General features: G+C 39.8%; 1 protein-coding gene across 12 annotated transcripts in view; it reads right to left on the bottom strand.

The window, feature by feature from the left end:
- The window catches only part of mark1 (MAP/microtubule affinity-regulating kinase 1), a 172,674-nt gene extending 154,272 nt beyond the window's left edge, over window positions 1–18,402 (bottom strand). For 2 of the 12 annotated variants that reach the window (XR_007262857.1, XR_007262858.1), the window contains exons 1-3: window positions 17,315–18,062; window positions 15,992–16,195; window positions 15,086–15,139 (exon numbers count right to left, since the gene is read on the bottom strand). Coding sequence is in view for 10 of the 12 variants with exons in the window: in XM_048600847.1 (XP_048456804.1) it covers window positions 15,086–15,139; window positions 15,992–16,195; window positions 17,315–17,365 (309 nt within the window). In the remaining 2 variants the exon portion in view is untranslated. Of the gene's footprint in view, window positions 1–15,085; window positions 15,140–15,991; window positions 16,196–16,283; window positions 16,591–17,314; window positions 18,072–18,288 lie in introns of those variants that run through there. The other 10 variants (XM_048600839.1, XM_048600842.1, XM_048600840.1 and 7 more) reach the window with 7 other exon arrangements.
- Window positions 18,403–18,659: the final 257 nt, after the last annotated feature.

The following is an 18,659-nucleotide window of genomic DNA, read 5'->3' as shown; positions in this document are numbered from 1 at the left end:
ATTACAGAGGTGATGTTGAGGGTGGACAAGTCCCCAGGTCCGGATGGGATCTATTCCAGGTTACTGAGGGAAGCGAGAGAGGAAATAGCTGGGGCCTTAACAGATATCTTTGCAGCATTTTTGAGCACAGGTGAGGTCCCGGAGAACTAGAGAACTGCTAATGTTGTCCCCTTGTTTAAGAAGGGTAGCGAGGATAATCCAGGTATTAAAGACCGGTGAGACTGACGTCAGTGGTGGGGAAGCTGCTGGAGAAGATACTGAGGGATAGGATCTATTTACATTTGGAAGAAAATAGGCTTATTAGTGATAGGCAGCATGGTTTTGTGCAGAGAAGGTCATGTCTTACCAACTTGATAGAATTCTTTGAGGAAGTGACAAAGTTGATAGAAGGGCTGTAGATGTCATATACATGGACTTCAGTAAGGCGTTTGATAAGGCTCCCCATGGTAGGCTGATGGAGAAAGTGAAGTCGCATGGGGTCCAGGGTGTACCAGCTAGATGGATAGAGAACTGGCTGGGCAACAGGAGACAGAGTTGTAGTGGAAGGGAGTTTCTCAAAATGGAGAACTGCGACCAGTGGTGCTCCACAGGGATCTGTGTTGGGACCACTGTTGTTTGTGATATACATAAATGATCTGGAGGAAGGTATAGATGGTCTGATTAGCAAGTTTGCAGATGACACTAAGATTGGTGCAGCAGCAGATAGTGAAGGGGACTGTCAGAGAATGCAGCAGAATATAGATAGATTGGAGAGTTGGGTGGAGAATGGCAGATGGAGTTCAATCCAGGCAAATGCAAGGTGATGCATTTTGGAAGATCCAATTCAAGAGCGAACTATACGGTAAATGGAAAAGCCCTGGGGAAAATTGATGCACAGAGAGATCTGGGTGTTCAGGTCCATTGTACCCTGAAGGTGGCAACGCAGGTCGATAGAATGGTCAAGGCGGCATACGGCATGCTTTCATTCATCGGACAGGGTATTGAGTACAGAGTTGGCAGGTCATGTTACAGTTGTATAGGACTTTGGTTCGACCACATTTGGAATACTGCGTACAGTTCTGGTCGCCACATTACCAAAAGGACGTGGATGCTTTGGAGAGGGTGCAGAGGAGGTTCACCAGGATGTTGCCTGTTACGGAGGGCACTAGCTATGAAGAGAGGTTGAGTAGATTAGGATTATTTACGTTAGAAAGACGGAGGTTGAGGGGGGATCTGATTGAGGTCTACAAAATCATGAGAAGTATAGACAGGGTGGATAGCAAGAAGCTTTTTCCCCAGAGTGGGGGACTCAATTACTAAGGGTCACGATTTCAAGGTGAGAGGGGAAAAGTTTAAGGGAGATATGCGTGGAAAGTTCTTTACGCAGGGGGTGGTGGGTGCCTGGAACACGTTGCCAGCGGGGGTGGTAGAGGCGGGCACGATAGCGTCATTTAAGATGTATCTAGACAGTTACATGAATGGGCAGGGAGCAGAGGGATACAGATCCTTGGAAAATAGGTGACAGGTTTAGATAGAGGATCTGGATTGGCGCAGGCTTGGAGGGCCAAAGGGCCTCTCCCTGTGCTGTAATTTTCTTTGTTCCAAGATGGAAAGAGAGTGAAGAAAAACATACCAGCCATCATTCACATACATCTACTAGCAATATAAAAGGGGCACTGGCAGTCATTAACCACCAAACCAAAAACCATAATTTAATAAAATTCATAGAGTTCTTCAAATACAACATAACGCAATCATCTTCAAGCAAATCTACAGTGAGACCTACTTCTAAGTTGGCAACTAATACCTATTGTTTCCTGACCAGATCAGACTGTGAGGAACAACATCGGCAAACATACAGGAAACCTATACAGCAGCTCTGATGCTTGCATCTCACCTCCCAATCCAAGATTTCAGCTGGCAGATGCAAATCTGAGATGAATTTGACTTCTCATTTTGCATGTGTATTTTGGAGCCTCAAGTAAGAGGCAAATGTGAATTGATCCCAAAACTATATTTCTCTGGGCTATGCCTCACTTTCTGCTGGAAGAATTGAACAGCAGAACCCTCAGTTAATTGTGTGTCAGGGCCATCAGTGACATTGGATTAATATACTCACCACTCATTTGCCATCACCGAACCAGCACAGATTTGATAATAGTAGATCTAGCACAACACCCACACGACATTGCATTTCTAGATAGGGATGTCGGGCATTCTCTCTTCAGGATTGGCCTCCGGGACTGATCAGAATCGTTATCCGTTCTGCAAAATGAGAACCACTAACGTGCAGGCCTTCCAGGTAGCAACATGGCCATTTTTGCTCCTTTTGTAATGAGTGAATGATACAAGAAGGCATTCCCATTTTTATCCCTCTTAAAATAAATCAGAATGTTTGGGAGGGATCGAGTCGCTGAGATTTCCCTTCCCTCATTCAAGTTAATTTAAATTTTGATCATCCCTATAGGAAGCACAATAAGAATTCATTCCAACAGCATGCAGCAGTCAAACCTTCAGGGCAATGACAAATTGAAGATGCAAAAACAAATGAGCCTCAATGTATGAGATAACAAGGTGTAGAGCTGGATGAACACAGCAGGCCAGGCAGAAGGGACCAGATCCGAAACATCAGCTTTCCTGCTGTGTCACCTAAAAAGGTTGCAATCTCAAAAAATGAATATACTATCATCAGGCTGAAATTTTCTTTAAGATAAAAAGGACCAAAGTTACTAATCACCAAATTAATCTGTTTAGACAGAACATGTCTTGTCTACTTTAACCGCTAGTCCTGATAAATTTTATGGTCCAAAGTAAGTTTAAACCTTGTAAATTTGCTGAACAACAACATGCATTACAACTGAAGACTTTATAGTTTTAAATTTTGGTTTTGGCTGGGGGCAAATGTTTGCAAAGGTACATTACTATACATCACACACAAAATGATAAAATGCTGTTCCTTCACTGTCACTGGGTCAAAAATCCTGGAAGTCCGTCTCTAACAGAATTGTGGATGCCCTACACCACATGGATTGCAGCAGTTCAAGAGGCAACTCACCACCACAGAAGGGCAATAAGTGCTGGCCTAGTGAGCAACACACACATCCAGCAAACAATTTTTTTTTTTATAAAGTAAATTTCTACTGAAGACGACCACTGGTAACATAAGAGCAGTATTAAGTTAGCTGCAATTTTCTTTCTGCCTCAACTTTGATCACATAGATATTTCTTCAGATGTGAACTGAGATTTGAGAGGCCCTAAAAGTTCAGGTGGTAGTAAATTAAATATTCCAATTTTAATAAAAATAATTCCATACAGAGTGATATTTTATGGAATTAATGACATGATATTTTTTAAACTTACTTGTCTTTTTCAGTCTGAAGCAGAAGACCAGCAGACAATAAGTCAAGAGAAGACTTCTAAACAATACTGATAGTCATACTACAGTAACGATCAGGTGAAGGTGGAGGGAGAGCGACTCAGCCATCTTCCTCAAAGCACATAAATACAGAAACAAAGAAAACAGGAGCAGTGGTAGGCCTTCAGCCCTTTGAGCCTGCTCTGCCATTCAATACGAACATGGCTGACCATCCAACTTAGTACCCTGTTCCCACTTTCTCCCCATTCCCTTTGATCCCTTTAGCCCTAAGAACTATATCTAACACCTTCTTGAAAACATTGAATGTTGTGGCCTCTTTCTGTGGCAGGGTTCCACAGGCTCACCACTTTCCGAATGAAGAAACTTCTCATCTCAGTCCTAAATGACCTACCCTGTATCTTTAAATTGTGACCCCTAGTTCTGCATTAGGAAACATCTTTCCAGCATTTACCCTGCTTTGTCCTGTTAGAATTTTATAGCTTTCTCCGAGATGCTCCAGTGAATATTATCCAAACCTATCCATTCTCTCTTTACATGTCAGTCCTACCTTCACAAAAATTAGTCTTTGTTGCATTCTCGCCATAGCCAGAAGAATTTTCCTCATTTAAAAGGTGGCCAAAAAGGGACACAATACTCCAGAGGAGGCCTCAACAATAAACTGTACAAATGCAGGAAGACATCCCCGCTCCTATACTCAAATCCTCTCACTACAAAGGCCAACATATCATTTGCCTTCTTCAATGCACACAGCACCTGTGTGCTTACTTTCAGCCACTGGTGTACAAAGCCACCGAGGTCCTTGCACCTCTCCTTTCCCCATCTATTTCCATTTAAATAATAATCTGCCTTTTTGTTCTTGCTACCAGAGTGAATTACCTCACACTTATCCACTATGCATTTGCCTACTCACTCAACCTGTTCAAATCACACGGAAAGCATCTCTGCATCTCTGCATCCTCCTCACAGTTCATCCCTTCCCCCAGCTGTGTGTCATCTGCAAACTTGGAGATGAGGAGGCTTGGAGATTGTCAGTGTCACATAGATTTTAATTCTTCTAGCATGTAGCAATAGCACACAGCAATTAAAACACAACGCAAGTCAAAATTAAAGGAACCAATTGTAAAGGTTTTGAGTGAAGAAAGAGGAATTTTACTCATTACTAACCCCAAGAAGACTAATAAAATGTGACAGTAAACACACATTTAAAATCAAAAAAGGACAGAGTCAAATACAATAGGGAAATTAAAAAATGCAGTTTAAACACTATTAGACTTTGAAATTGTTATAGTTGGAACAGACAGCACAGTTGTTTAGTTACTGTCCTGTACCCTCAGCAATAATGAAACCTGTAGAATCCTTGCGTTCTTGGTGAATGAATGTCACTGTATGCTTCATTATTTGTGCTAACTTGAGAGTGAACATGTGAAAAAGAACATGAATGTGAGAGTGTGCAAGTGAGAGGCTGAGTTCCAGTCCTTGCTGTTACCAATGTTTTCTTTCTCTCTGTCTACTGCCCTGCCAAATAGCTACCGAAATAAGGTTCATTAGTGTATCCCCAAGACTGGCACCAGTCTGAACAGCTGCAGGCAACCTTATCATACATGGGAATTTGCTCATACTGGATAAGTGTAAATTAAAACAGGAGGTTGAGAGTTTGTTGGTGCCCAACTTAACTGATTGGTTTCAATATCTTCAGATAAAATAGTTATTTCAGTTGAGACAATTTTGTTTATGCTACATCGGTTTCTAGAACTGGTTTAATCTGCGATCAGATGGTGACTGCAGCACTTTTACATTCATGCTTCTTCCCTGTTTTCTCCTCAAACCAGTTTAGTTGATAATGGGATTACAGAATGTGGAGCTGGAGGAACACAGCAGGTCAGGCAGCAGATGAATAGGAAAGCTGAAATTTCTGAAGAAGGGTCCCGACCCAAAATGTCAACTTTCCAACTCCTCTGATGCTGCCTGGCCTGATGTGCTCCACTGTGTTATCTCTGACTCCAGCATCAGCAGTTCCTACTATCTCTAGTTGATAATGGGCTCCAGTATTAAAATCAGATGGCAGAAGTCAAAAATTGATAGTCCATATTTTATCAGCATTGTTCCAGTATGCTCTAGATTTCAAACAGAAATTGCTATTTCAGTTTAATTATTACAAGAAATCAGGTCAAACATGTGATCTCATCTTACAAATGCAAATATGAAAATAATTCAATAATATATAAAATAAAGTCTTATCAGTATTCAATTGAACTTCTTGTCTAACCACTGTAAAAAGTGGCAAACTATCTAAATCCTCCTAGAATTATAGACTAATATTCCAATTCACAAGTACTGCACTTAGGTGGTTATTTAAGGGCAACAACATAGCTTGTGGTCACAGCAGCAATTTATCCATTCTACTTTTTAAAATAATTCTATATTTTATCAATCTAAATGGGCAAGCAACTGAAAACCTATCACATCAGATCTCACAGCTGACACAGATATACAACATGTCAACTCCTTGAGCGAGCAACTGTGTTTTGGATTACAGACCAGTGTCCATGCAGACCATCTTTCTCTCCACCTCAGCTGCAACAGCTGAATCACGGTTCATTCTTGCGCTTGACGGTGCAGTGTTAATTGCAGACCAGCACTTCACCCAATTTTTCCCTTCATATGATCCTTAACAACATTGTATTCAACTCAGGGAAATGTAACATAATCAACATTAAACATTGCCCTCAGACAATATTCATTCACCATGAAAATTCACTGTCTAACAAAAAAGGATAACTGTCTAATTTGTCTCGTTCCTGACTAACCAAGGAAAGACTAGCAATCAAACCTGAACCTCACTTCCACATCTGGTAATACACTTCCCAATATAACAATGATGGAGTTATAAACATTATAATTATCCAAACATGCTTTCACAGAAGAGCAAGGATAAATGATAGGCTGTTGCTTAAAATTGTGAAACAAGTCGTGTTGCAATCGTTTTCACATAGCCCGAAACTAGTATTCGGTGCACAACGTCCACATGATCAAATATAGGGATTGGAGGGGGATCTTGAAAACTTCCAAAATCACTTTCAACAGAGGGTGGTCATGAGAAATGACTAAGGAGGGACGATTCTGGGAGAAATCAGCTCGCTCACCGCAACTGAGAAGGGGATCAAGGAAGACCTGGTGCTCAACAGGAAGAAGAGCATCCAACAAAGAGAGTGAGAAGTGACAGAGGAGGATTCTGGGAAAAGAAGTTATCTTTCCTAAGGGTAACCTGCAAGAGGGAAGCAAGCTCTAGTGGGCCATTTTGGGAGCAGATGTGAGGTTGATGTGCAGGCTTTGGTGAGCGTTGGGCTTCACGGAGGACAGCGAACAGCATTAAGGTATGGGATAACAAGGTGTAGAGCTGGATGAACACAGCAGGCCAAGCAGCATCAGAGGAGCAGGAAGGCTGACATTTCAGGCCTAGACCCTTCTTCAGAAATGGGTCTTTCCTTTTCTTTTAATCCAATAGTTACTCGAGGGGTAGTAATGGCATGGATTGCATGCTCCTCCTAGGAGATGTGGGAAATCAGGGAAAAGTCAAACTTTCCTGACAACTATGTCTGCAGGAAGTGTGTCCACCAACAGCTCCTATCAGACCACATGGATTAATTGGAGTGGTGGTTGGACTTGCTGAGGAGCATAAAGGAGGCACAATGTTTTACAGATAGGAATTCCAGAGATGTGGTCACACCAAAAGGTTCAGCCAGATAGATGGGTGACCTCCAGGAAGAGCAGGCAGTGCAGGAGCACCCCATAACTATTCCGCTCTCAGGCACATATACCGTTTTGGATACTGTTTGTGGTGGAATGGCCTCAGAAGAAAGCAATAGCAGCTGACAGATTAGTGGCACCACGCCTGGCACTTTTATACAGTAGGGAGGGGTGAAGTGTCGGCGAGCAATTGTGATAGGGGACTCTATAGTCATGGGCACAGATAGGCATTTCTGTGGCCACGAGTGAGACTCCAGGATGGTGTGTTTCCCTCCATGGTGCCTGGGCTAAAAGATATTTCTGAGCGGGCACAGGATATTCTTAAAGGCAGAAGGTGAGCAGCTGGAGGTCGTGGTCCATATTGGCACAGGGAGGAAGAGAGACAAGGTCCTGTAAAGGGAATTTAAGGAGTTTGGCAGAAAGTTGAAAAGCAGGATTTTGAGTGTTGTAATCTTGGGATTGCTCCCTGTACCATGTGTGAGTAAAGCCAGAAATAGGAAGATAATGCATTTGAATGACTGGCCAAGGAGCTGGTGTAGGAAGGAGAGTTTAAGATATTTGATCTTTGGAGGTCTCTTTGAGGGCAGGAGGGATCTGTACAAGAATGATGGGGTGCACCTAAACCGAAGGGGCAGCAATATCTTTTGCAGGGAAGTTTGCTAGCAACACTCAGGAGGGTTTAAATCTATGTGGCGGGGGATGGAAACCAGAGCAGCAGGTCAGCATGTGGAGTGATTGACAAGAAGGTAGGGGTTAAGTCAAGTCAGTCTATTAGGATGACCAGGCAGGGCCAGGATAATAAACATGGCAGTCTGAAGCATATCTACTTTAATGCAAAGTATATAACAGATAAGGCAGATAAGCTTAAGAGCCTGGATTAGTACATGGAGCCACAATGTCGTAGCCATTATAGAAACTGGTTGAGAGAAGAGCAAAAGGCTAGCAGCTCAATATTCCAGGGCTTAGCTGTTTCAAGTGAGATATACAGGGGTGTAAAAGGGGTCGGGGAGTTGCATCATTGATTAAGGACGATGTCACAGCTGCACTAAAAGTGGACATCTTGCAGAGCTCATCTGGACAGGTTATATGGGTAGAACTCAGGAATAAAGAAAGGTGCAATCATTATGATGGGTTATACAATCAGTCCCCCAATAGCCAGCGGAACAGAAAGGTAGGCAGACCATGGAAAGGAACCGGAGAAATTAGACTGGAGATGGCTGTTTGAAGGTAAATCCACATCTGACATGTGGAAGTCTTTTAAAGACCAGCAGATCCAACCAGTATGATCCTGTGATGATGAAAGATAAGGATTGCAAGATTGGGAACCCTGGATGACAGGAGATATTGAAAGTTTAGTCAAAAAGAAAAAAGGAAGCTTTTGCAAGGTTTAGGAAACTGAAATCAGACAAGGCCTTTAAGGAATATAAAGGGAAGCAGAAAAGAACTTGAACAAGGAATTAGGACGGCTAAGAGGAGATATGAAATGTTCTTGTCAAGAAGGATAAAGAGAATCCTGAAGCATTTTAAGCATATATTCAGAGCAAGAGCAGAGATGGGGAAAGGGTTGGTCCACTCTAGGACAAAGAAGGTAATTTATGTAAGGAGCCAAAGGAAATGGGTGAGGTCCATAATGAGTACTTTGCATTGACAGTCACTGAAGAAAAGGACATGGATGATGCTAGAATTAGGGAGGGGTGTGTTGATATTCTAAGGAACACTGATATTAAGAAGGAGGTGATGTTGGGTGTCCTGAAAAACCTTAAGGTGGATAAGTTCTCAGAGCCTGTTGGGATCTATTCCAGGATACTGAGGAAGGCATGGGAGGAGATTGATGAGGCCTTGACAGAGATCTTTCTATCCTTTCTGGCCACAGGCAAGATCCCAGAAGACTGAAGAATCGCCACTATTGTTCCTTTGTTTAAGAAGGGCAACAGGTGTAATCCAGGAAATTATAGGGTCGATGAGCCTGCCATCAAATTTCAAATACTGGGGGGGCACAGGTTTAAGGTGAGAGGGAGAAATTTGAAAGAAGATGTGTGAGGCATTTTTTTTTAAATTCAGAGGATGGTCGATGCCTGGAACACCCTGCCAGGGGCAGTGGTATAAGCATATACGATAGCAATATTTAAGATGCATGTCGGCAGGGAATAGTCGAATACAGACCACATGCAAGTAGAGAGGACTAGTTTAGGATGGAATCACGGTGGGCCAAAGGTCCTGCTCCTGTGCTGTACTGTTCTATGTTCTATCACAGCAAATTGGATGATTATGGTCAGTCAAATCTAGCAAACTCAAAGAAACTATTCAATTGGATGGAACACCAATTTTGACTGCATCCTCAAGAACATCTACTTACCGTCTTTCACAATTTTTACTTCATTTTATTCCTATTTTGTTCACTGCAATCTTCTTTTCACTTCCTCCCTCTCCCTTACTGTTCCCATTGGTCTTCCGTTCATTTTTGCCAATTGCTTTTTGGCTGGATTTGAACACAGCAACTCACCAACATCTCTATTATCATTAGGCCTTCTTTTATCGCCAACTCCATCATTAACAAAGAAAATACAAACATGGAAAGAGCCGGACTGAAAAAAACATGCAGGCAAAGCAGAAGAACTGACAAAAGACTGTAATTGGACTCAGAAAGCATCGCGTCAGGTGTGTCGCTGATGCATGGAAGGGACTCAACCTGCAACTGCATTTCAACAAGCTTCTGATTGAAGGCCACTGCAGTCCACTTAATTACTGCCCTCCAACTAATTAATAAGATATGAAGGCACTGCAGATGGAAGCCTCACAATACAGAGCTTGGCTCTGCAAGGACACGCGGGGGAAAAGCAATAAAGCATCATGGGCATTGATATACAGCAGCACTGAAGGGAGACCTGCATGTCAGTAGCCTCCCTGACTCCTCAATTTAAAAGTGTGTAAGGTAATGACATAGTTAAAACTCAGCAACAAAATCAAACTTGCCAAACAAATACCGAAAGACCAGAGTTTAAATTAAAGCATCAAACTTTAGTAATCTCATAAGAAGAGGTACTGAAGCTGCAGGTGAAATGACTGACAGGATGGTGGATTTTGTACGTTAGCCAACAGACGGAGTGCGAATTTGACATTAATGTATTTTTGACATTAAATTGTGAAGGAGCAGAGCTGAAGGCAAATGGGTGGACATAACCATTCTTTTCTGTTCAGAGAGATGAAGTACTCACAGGTTATAACTTAAAAAGGGGGAAAAAAAAAATCAGAAAACAATACGATTTTAAAAACTTGTGTTTTGAAATTGTTAGTAGCACAAATCACTTACAAATTCACAAGTTTGCCAAACAACGCAGAAATGTCAGAAAACGTCTTCTTGAAATTGTGCAGCATTTCTACTTGTCAACTCAGAGGTGAAATATTGGACATACTGTACAATTAAATGGATCACAACAGATCCATGCAGATGATACATTATCTGTATACGCCCCTTCAACAAATAGCCATAGCCAACAGGGTAGGGGGAATGAGGAGATACAACAACAGGGCATCGCATGCCATGAATGCAAAATATATATATATATATATCATGAAATTCAAAGTAAACACACCTTTACATTCAGCCAAGATGATAGCTTTGTTACAGATCACATGAAGATAACTGACTGGGTAAGAATAATTAGAAAACAAGAACTGGTCATCAGTGGTCCCACATCTGACTTTAACCAAAGCGGAGATTTCCTGACTACTGACATTAATAAACAGAGCAGTAGGAAACTTCTTGCTGCTGCATGTTTGAGTGCTTGCAAATATCCCCAAATTCTACACTGCTGTACAAAGGCGTGATTGTTTATTTGATTCACCAATCCAAGTAACCTCATTAAAAATGCATTCTGTATGTCTTCAAGGGATTGGCTAGCAGAAGGATTTCACCATAATGTGTACCTTATTGTCACTGACTGAGTCCTTAAGACAACCTAGGTCCAGACAGTCGTACAGCAATATTGCCTTCAAGACATGAAATGGATCCACAATGTGAGCTTTATAAATAACCAGGAAAAAGAACTTTTCTTGCTTATGTGCTGTAAAATAAATGTTGCACCGTATTGGACAAAATAAGCTTTTTTCCACAGAAGAAGTTAATCACACTTACATTGTATTTCAGATGCAGAAGAAACATTGAATAATTCGGCAACAGAAAGATAGATATTCTGATGCTAATAAATACAAGAAAAGGAGTGAAACTAAATTTCTTTAGGTGAGACAGGCTTTGTACCAAGATGTATTTCCATCACCAGCATTAAAATGGGACTTCAACAATTGAGAATTATACGCAAGAACTGTTTGCAAAAAAAAAGTGATTGTTCAGAAGTTTGGTCAATGGAAAATGTCAGAAGAGAATTACTAACGATGCTTTTTTATCCCCCCTAAGCTGGATCTGTGAATTTACAAAACACCTGCAAACCTGAAAACTTTCCTCATTAAATGGCAATTAAACCATGACTGGTCTCAAAATATACTTTAAAATACTTCCTCAAGTGGATGACTGGATTTTAAGGGAACAATTCAAGCTAGTAGCTAATTAACAGTTGTTTTGACAAGCCTGACTAACTCCGTTCACTAGAAGAAAAATCACAAGCAAGTTTTCATAACTAAGAGTGGGAGAGAGATTTCTAAAATAAAACACTTATTACATTTTTTTCTAAACTTTTGAACCAAAAAATAAAGCCTACTTAACAGAAAGTTCTTGCCAGCTGTCAACAGTTTTCTCTCACTAAAAGCACAAAGGAGTAAATGAATCAACATAGCTCTGATTATTTACTTGCACTTGCTTCACTACAAGTTTACTTGCTGTATTTTACACAAATCTGTAGTGTTGCAATGTTCCAAAGTGTTGTTGCTTGTTTAATCACACAATCACCCATAAGTCACCAACAAGATGTACAATATTTACCACCATGAATATGGACAAAAAAAGGAAGTTTTTTGCCCCTCCTAAAAACTCAGTCTATTTCTTTTAAAGAAAATCATGAGTCCACGAATAAAATTTTACCCAAATATGACGGGGCCCTACAAATATTAATCCACAAAATTCATCAAATGAATCATTGAGAAATCTTTTAACAGTTTAGCATTAAAAGTGAAGAGAAGATATTTTTTAAAAAAGCAATAAAACACAAAACGTTACTTTTAGGGCAGGTCAGAGCTTTATTCTGCAGGTACCCAAGCAATTCACTAGCTTACAGATTCCTTTAAATGTATCCTTTTTTATACAGTAAACCTGCAATAAAGATTCAGGAAGCGGCAGCTTCTTCAATTCGATATAATTTCTACTCAAAGAGGATAGGTGGAATTTTGGCAGTCAAGATGATGTTCACGTCAGGTATTCACTGACTGTGACTGGATCCTACATGCCATAGGTGGGGATGAGGGATTCTGTGGAAGAACTCTTCAAACTCAAATTATAAATTTCCTTTTTGGGCCATAGAAACAATAAAGAAAACCAATAATTCTTGTTATAAGATCACACCCTCTTTGGGAAAGAAAACACTACAAACATAGAGTGTTCCACAGTGGTTTTTAACTTTATGTCCCAACACTGATAGTTCTTTCAATAAACCAGTTTTTTCCACCCCACCTCAAGCTTCCCCTTATCTTGTAAAAAAAATTCTTTATTTATTAATATGTGCTGATATGGAGAAACAAGCGTAACTGATACATGATCATTTAACTTAATATGTACATTTCAATTCTGTGTCCTTCACTTATGCAGTTTGAGTTGCATTCATTAGAATTTGCTGTTTTTCTTTTAAAAAAAGTGCCTTGACCTCAAGCTCACCAGTAGAATATTCTGCCTGTTTATGAACATGTGTTTCTCAATAGTTGTGAAATATCCAATTTGTTGCTGACAGCTATTACATAATCAATCATTCTTCTGTATGAGAACCAATAATAATTCAAACATGAATTATTCTTTCATTGGACTGTGAAATGATCAGTCATACTCCCAGGGTGATAAAAGAACAACTGCAGACTGTTCATATTTTATAACAACTGGACGCCTGCAGTTTATTGTAAATTATCTTGTAAAGTGAAAAATCTAAAGAAAAAAAAAAATCAGTGAATCATGAATTTTATGATTTACAATTTTAACATTTGACAAGAAAAAAAAAAGATATAAATAGCAATAAAAAGTAAAATGCTACTTTTAGGAAATATGTATGCCATAATTAAAAATGCTGATACAAAAAAGATTCAAAAGGAAATTTAGACTCCTCAACTAAATCCCAAAATCCATAATCCAGATAGAGAGGAAAAAGTAGACAACATCACATATGATTTTGTTGAGAAGTATAAAAGGACTATGAATAAATTGTGGACCAAAAAGAGATTGACACACATTATATTACAAAATGTTCTCATATACTGTTATAAATACTTGGTACAGTACCACCTACACACAAAATAACTGGTGAAATCCAAGAAAGTAAACTGAATCTTTCTGTTATGATATTTTAAGCCTCTCAAGCTTCACTCACCCAACCTTTAACGTGATGTAGCTGTGTATTTTTGTCCCCTCTTCCCGTCAGGCAACGCAAGAAGTCTTTGCAAGACCACAATGGCAGATTTCACAGATCAGCAGAAAGAAAACGGTGAAGAGTACATCTCATGGTTTCAATCATTTAAGTTTCATTCTTACAGTACACACCAGACCCCTCAAAACATGATGCACTTTTGTTTCAAATATCTTCATTCCAAGACACAAAAACAGGCCACTTTGCCCATCTGGTTTCTGGCTATGTTTGTGCTCCACACCAATCTCTTCCCAACCTTCTGAACTATGAAAAATTGAAATGAGAAAGGATTTGCCCTCATGCTTGCTGTAATAACTTGAAAACTGACTCTCTTTAAATGAATCAAAGTAATAATTAATTGAGTGATGGGAGGTTTGGTCTTCACATCTATATTTGCTCATGGATTGTATCACTGACATATTGTTGAAATCATTTATGCTTCATTTAATTCTACATAATTATCTTTAAAGTGCTTTAAACTACCTTTTATTGACAAATAGGTCATATATGCATTGCATTAACATGAATCTTGTTAGCTCTTAATAATGTAATGGTGAAAACGTTACTCTGATCCTTTCACAAAATGATTCACCAAAGACATCTTCATATCTTCCTCACCTTTTAACGCAATGTTGGCTGTGACTTTAATTTTTACAAATGCACTAATGTCTACCTTCCATATATTATTCCCTTTTGCAATACCCCAACCAAACTCAAGTATTCAGCAACCCTCAACATAAACACAAAATTAAATATTATGCAACCCTTGCTGGCAAGGAAAAGTGCTTCTATAAATTTTGAAACTGATTCGATTTTCAACCTAAAATTAACAACTTTTCTTTTTGATCACTGAATTTTCTAGTTAGTTTTCATAGCATCCAGCAATAGAAATATGCTTTCTTTGCAAACTTAACATTTGTCTCACAACAAAGGACATGAAAGAATTTGGTATAATAGTCAGTGACTGAACTTTTTAATAACTTGTGATTTTTTTTCTGGCTTAAATTTTACAGCGACCACATTCACAAATATATTTTGTGCTTATAACAGCTAAAGGAAGACAATAAATAGCATCCTCACAATCGCCCAAAGAAGTACTGACTCACAGTTAAAAGGTTAATAGCCATTACCACTCTCGCTGAAAACACTAGGTATGATGGGAGAGGAAAAGCAAATGAGAATATTCTCAGCACCGGCCAGCTACACTTCTTGCCTTGCAATGTAACGTTTATACAGTATCACTGTTTCAGGCCTACATTTCTTGGTTTACACATGAATGCCAAGTTCACGAAAGCACAATTCTTTTTTTCACTAAACAGTAATATTTCAGTCCATGCAAATAGAAAACAAACTAATTTGCATTTTCTTCATTGTTTCCATTAATAAAGCCGCAAAATGAGTCTGTAATTGGAGATAAAATTTTACCTTTTGTAGACTGGTAGGATTCAGCTGTGTTTTGTCAATTATTTTAACAGCAACCTGAAGACGATATAAAAAGGAATCAGATTGTTTCTTAAAATATCTTTCAATACTGAAATACTTTACTTCAAGTGCACAATTTTATAACTAGATGGTCATAGGTATGAGCCTCCAGATTGCCTGACACCCAAATCTGCTCCATTCTTGTTTCTGCCAATGTCCTACAAAAGCATGCAGTTTATACGCAGGGAGCCTGAATGAGTTCGAGACCTGAAATTTATTTAGGTACAGAGTCTTAAAGAGTTAATAATTCCTCTTTGAAGTATAAAGTGCAAATTTTCAACAGAAATCATAAAAATTCTTTGCAGTAATGAAATGGCCCAGTTAAAAACTGAATTGTTATAGACAAAATATGGAGAGAAATAAAGAGAATATTGAGGATACAACACACACACAAAAAAAAAACCTTGGATTACAATTTAGCTACATTTTGCTGTAACTCTTAATTATGTTAAAGTGAATAATTAGCATCACAGAACCAATCCAAAAAACTGCTACATCCAATAAGTGTTAGATACATCAGAGATAAGGAGCAGAATATTGGAATAGTTGCTACACTGTCCTGCATATTATATGTCTGTATGTCTGCTTTGTTCTGCGACAGCCAGCACAAAACAGAATGAGTGAACCAACCACAAGTAGGTCAGCCTCCCAGGATAGTGGAAGGTGCATGGAAACAACGGTCCATGTGGAAATGCAATCAGAAATCAAATAATTGAAATGTAAAAATAGAACATTTAAGACATATTTTAAAACAAAATGAGAAAACAACTACATTTCAAAAACAGTACCTATACAACAGAAATTGAGAAAAATGCTTTTAAATATGGGGAAAAAACCAATAAAACTCACTTCTCTCCCCGTCAGAACATGTCGTGCTAATTTTACTTTCGCAAAGTTTCCTTTGCCTATAGTCTTCAGCAGCCTATAATTTCCAACATGGGGTTGCTCTTCAGTCGTAGATGCCACCGAGTTCCTGCATCGTGGTAGGTTTTGTCTGCTACTCGACTTGGAAGGCTGGATTTGAGAGTCACCATATCCATCAAGAGACATGTGCTGCAAAAGTGGTCATGTACACACTGCATGAATTATTTCACAACAATCGATATCAGACTCCCTATATTTTTAGTCACATACAACTTACTTTCAACAAGAATTTTTGGACGACACGGAAGGCATATAATGCATAAAGTGTGCTGTCACTGTACTTGAATGCCTTCAGCCTTATTGGTTACCCACACCAAAGCTCCCTTGCTAAAAACTTCACAATATTAAACCAGATTCCTTCTCAAATTAACACACACAAAACTAAAATTCCTTCTGGTACCCTCAATAGTTCCTGTCAATGTTCCACTGAATTTAAAAAAAGGGAGCAGGTGAGAGACAAAGCATCAATATTGAGAAGGCTCAAACTAAGAAGGGGGTTGAATATACACTACAACTAAATAATCAGCCAAGTCATACTTTAAAAAAAAATTTGCACCAGCAATATTGATTTTGATATATGCTACCGGATGGTGTGGCTGACCTTTAACCCTCCCACGAGACGTCAGTTTTCATATGCCTTGCATCAACACATTTTCCTCCTCCAGATATACAGGGAGTAAAAGAATTGTGAAGGAATCATGTATAATAAAGCAGATTATGGTCTTGTGTGTTGACAATCCAAAGGCAAAGAGAGAAAAACTCTCACAATAACTGATCAAATTGAAAAATACTGCGCCAGTCGAAAAGTCTGCATTGAGCGACACTAAATAGGGACGGGGTCTTTTGTGGTCCAGTAAACAGCTCGTTGTCATTGAGCTGCTCCCTCCAGTCAAAGGCAGCCTTAAATGGATATTTCCAGGCTGAATGGGGGGATGGGGGCAATAAACAGCAAAGCAAAGGCAGAATTTTGAAATTAAAGCCGAAAGAAATAATCTCTCTTCAGAAAAGAATCCTTCCAGATTATACTGAGAGAGAGAGAGAGAGGCCTGTGTGATCGATGAAGCAGGCGAGTCAATGTCTCTGCTCCTCTCAAAGGGATCCCTTGTTTATAAAAAAAATGCTGTAACCATCTCCCGGAGCAGTCACACAGCCCTCCTTAGCAAGAAACAGACTCATTCTTTCAGCGAACTCGACTGAAGCATTCACATAAAAGTAACAAGAATAAAAATGAAACATTGTCTCACTTACATTTTCTGTGTCGCGTTCATTCACTGTAGGCAATGGCGTTCTGGTCGACATTTTGGCTTCACACTCAGTACTTAGGCCGAATTGTTCCCTTTCCAATTATTTCTGCCCACTTCCACCTTTCTCTTTTGTTTTGCCTTTCTTTTCTCCCCCTTCAAAATAAAAGAAGTCTCCAACGGAGGAGGGAATGCTCGCCTACATGTTTGATAGGAAATCCTCCATTACTGACCGGGCATCTATTGGTTAGTAAGGAAGGTGGGGAGGGGAGGAAGACTAGAGAGAGAGAGAGAGAGAGAGAGAAAATCTGTATGAATTGAAAGAGGAGAAAGAGAGAGAGAAAGAGAAAATGGGAGGGGGCGGGGAGGGAAGGAAAAGGGAAAAGGAGAGGTGGGGGGTGGCTTGTTAGAAAGCCGCCAGAGCTCAGGTGTATTTGTCACCACAAGCAGTCAGGAACCGAGGGAGAGTTTGCCTGAGAAACAGTGTGGAAGGCAGCGAGAGAGCGAACCCAGCGGCAGCCACTTCCAGCACTGACTGCTGCTTGCAGTTATACAGCAGACACAGTCTCTTTTCCTGGACTTTGAGCAAAGAGGGTTCCAAGAAGTATTTAATCTGCCATTCTCCAACCCCAATCAATACTTCAGCAGAATGACATTGACATGATCTCCTGTATAATAGACCTTCAGTGGATACCATTTTATTGCTGAATATTATTCTTTATCGTCCACTCACGCACAAAATATTTTATAAACAAAATTCGTACTCCTTAGAGGTTAAGGACAATTTATTCGCGTAATTTTATAACCAGGACAAAACATCTGGTGGGCGTAAAGCAACAATAGCAGATAATAGTTCAGAAGCTTTTGTGATTACAGGAACGGATTATATCGTTTCGCCCGGTGATTATGTGCACAAATTAATTCATGCAAATAATGTCTTACGGTCCCTCATCAGGTGACTCCCACCAAATTCCTTCTCACCTTCCAGCTGGATACAATGAGATCTGAATGACATCTGTAAATCTTCACAATGACCAGGATTTCCAGTCACTATTGTGACTATTGTTCTTATGGATTGCAAACCAGCAATAACAAAGGCAAAACACTGCCGATGCTGAAGATCTGAAGTTAAAAACAAAAAAAAGCTGAGAATGCTCAGCAGTTCAGTCAGCATCTTTGAGAGAAGCAGAGGGCAGAATGACATACCTTGAATGCAGTGCAGGTTATGTGGATTAGCCATGGTAAATTGCCCCGTAGTGTCCAGGGAAGTGCAGGCTTGGGTGGATTAGCCATGGTAAATGTGGAGTTACAAGGATAGGGTGGGTTTGGGTGGAATGCTGTTCAAAGGGTTG

The sequence above is a fragment of the Rhincodon typus genome, chromosome 9, assembly GCF_021869965.1.
Source record: "Rhincodon typus isolate 14 chromosome 9, sRhiTyp1.1, whole genome shotgun sequence".
NCBI classification, from domain to species: domain Eukaryota; kingdom Metazoa; phylum Chordata; class Chondrichthyes; order Orectolobiformes; family Rhincodontidae; genus Rhincodon; species Rhincodon typus.
The sequence above is the reverse complement of the archived record's forward strand: the minus strand, read 5'-3'. Positions and strand labels throughout refer to the sequence as shown.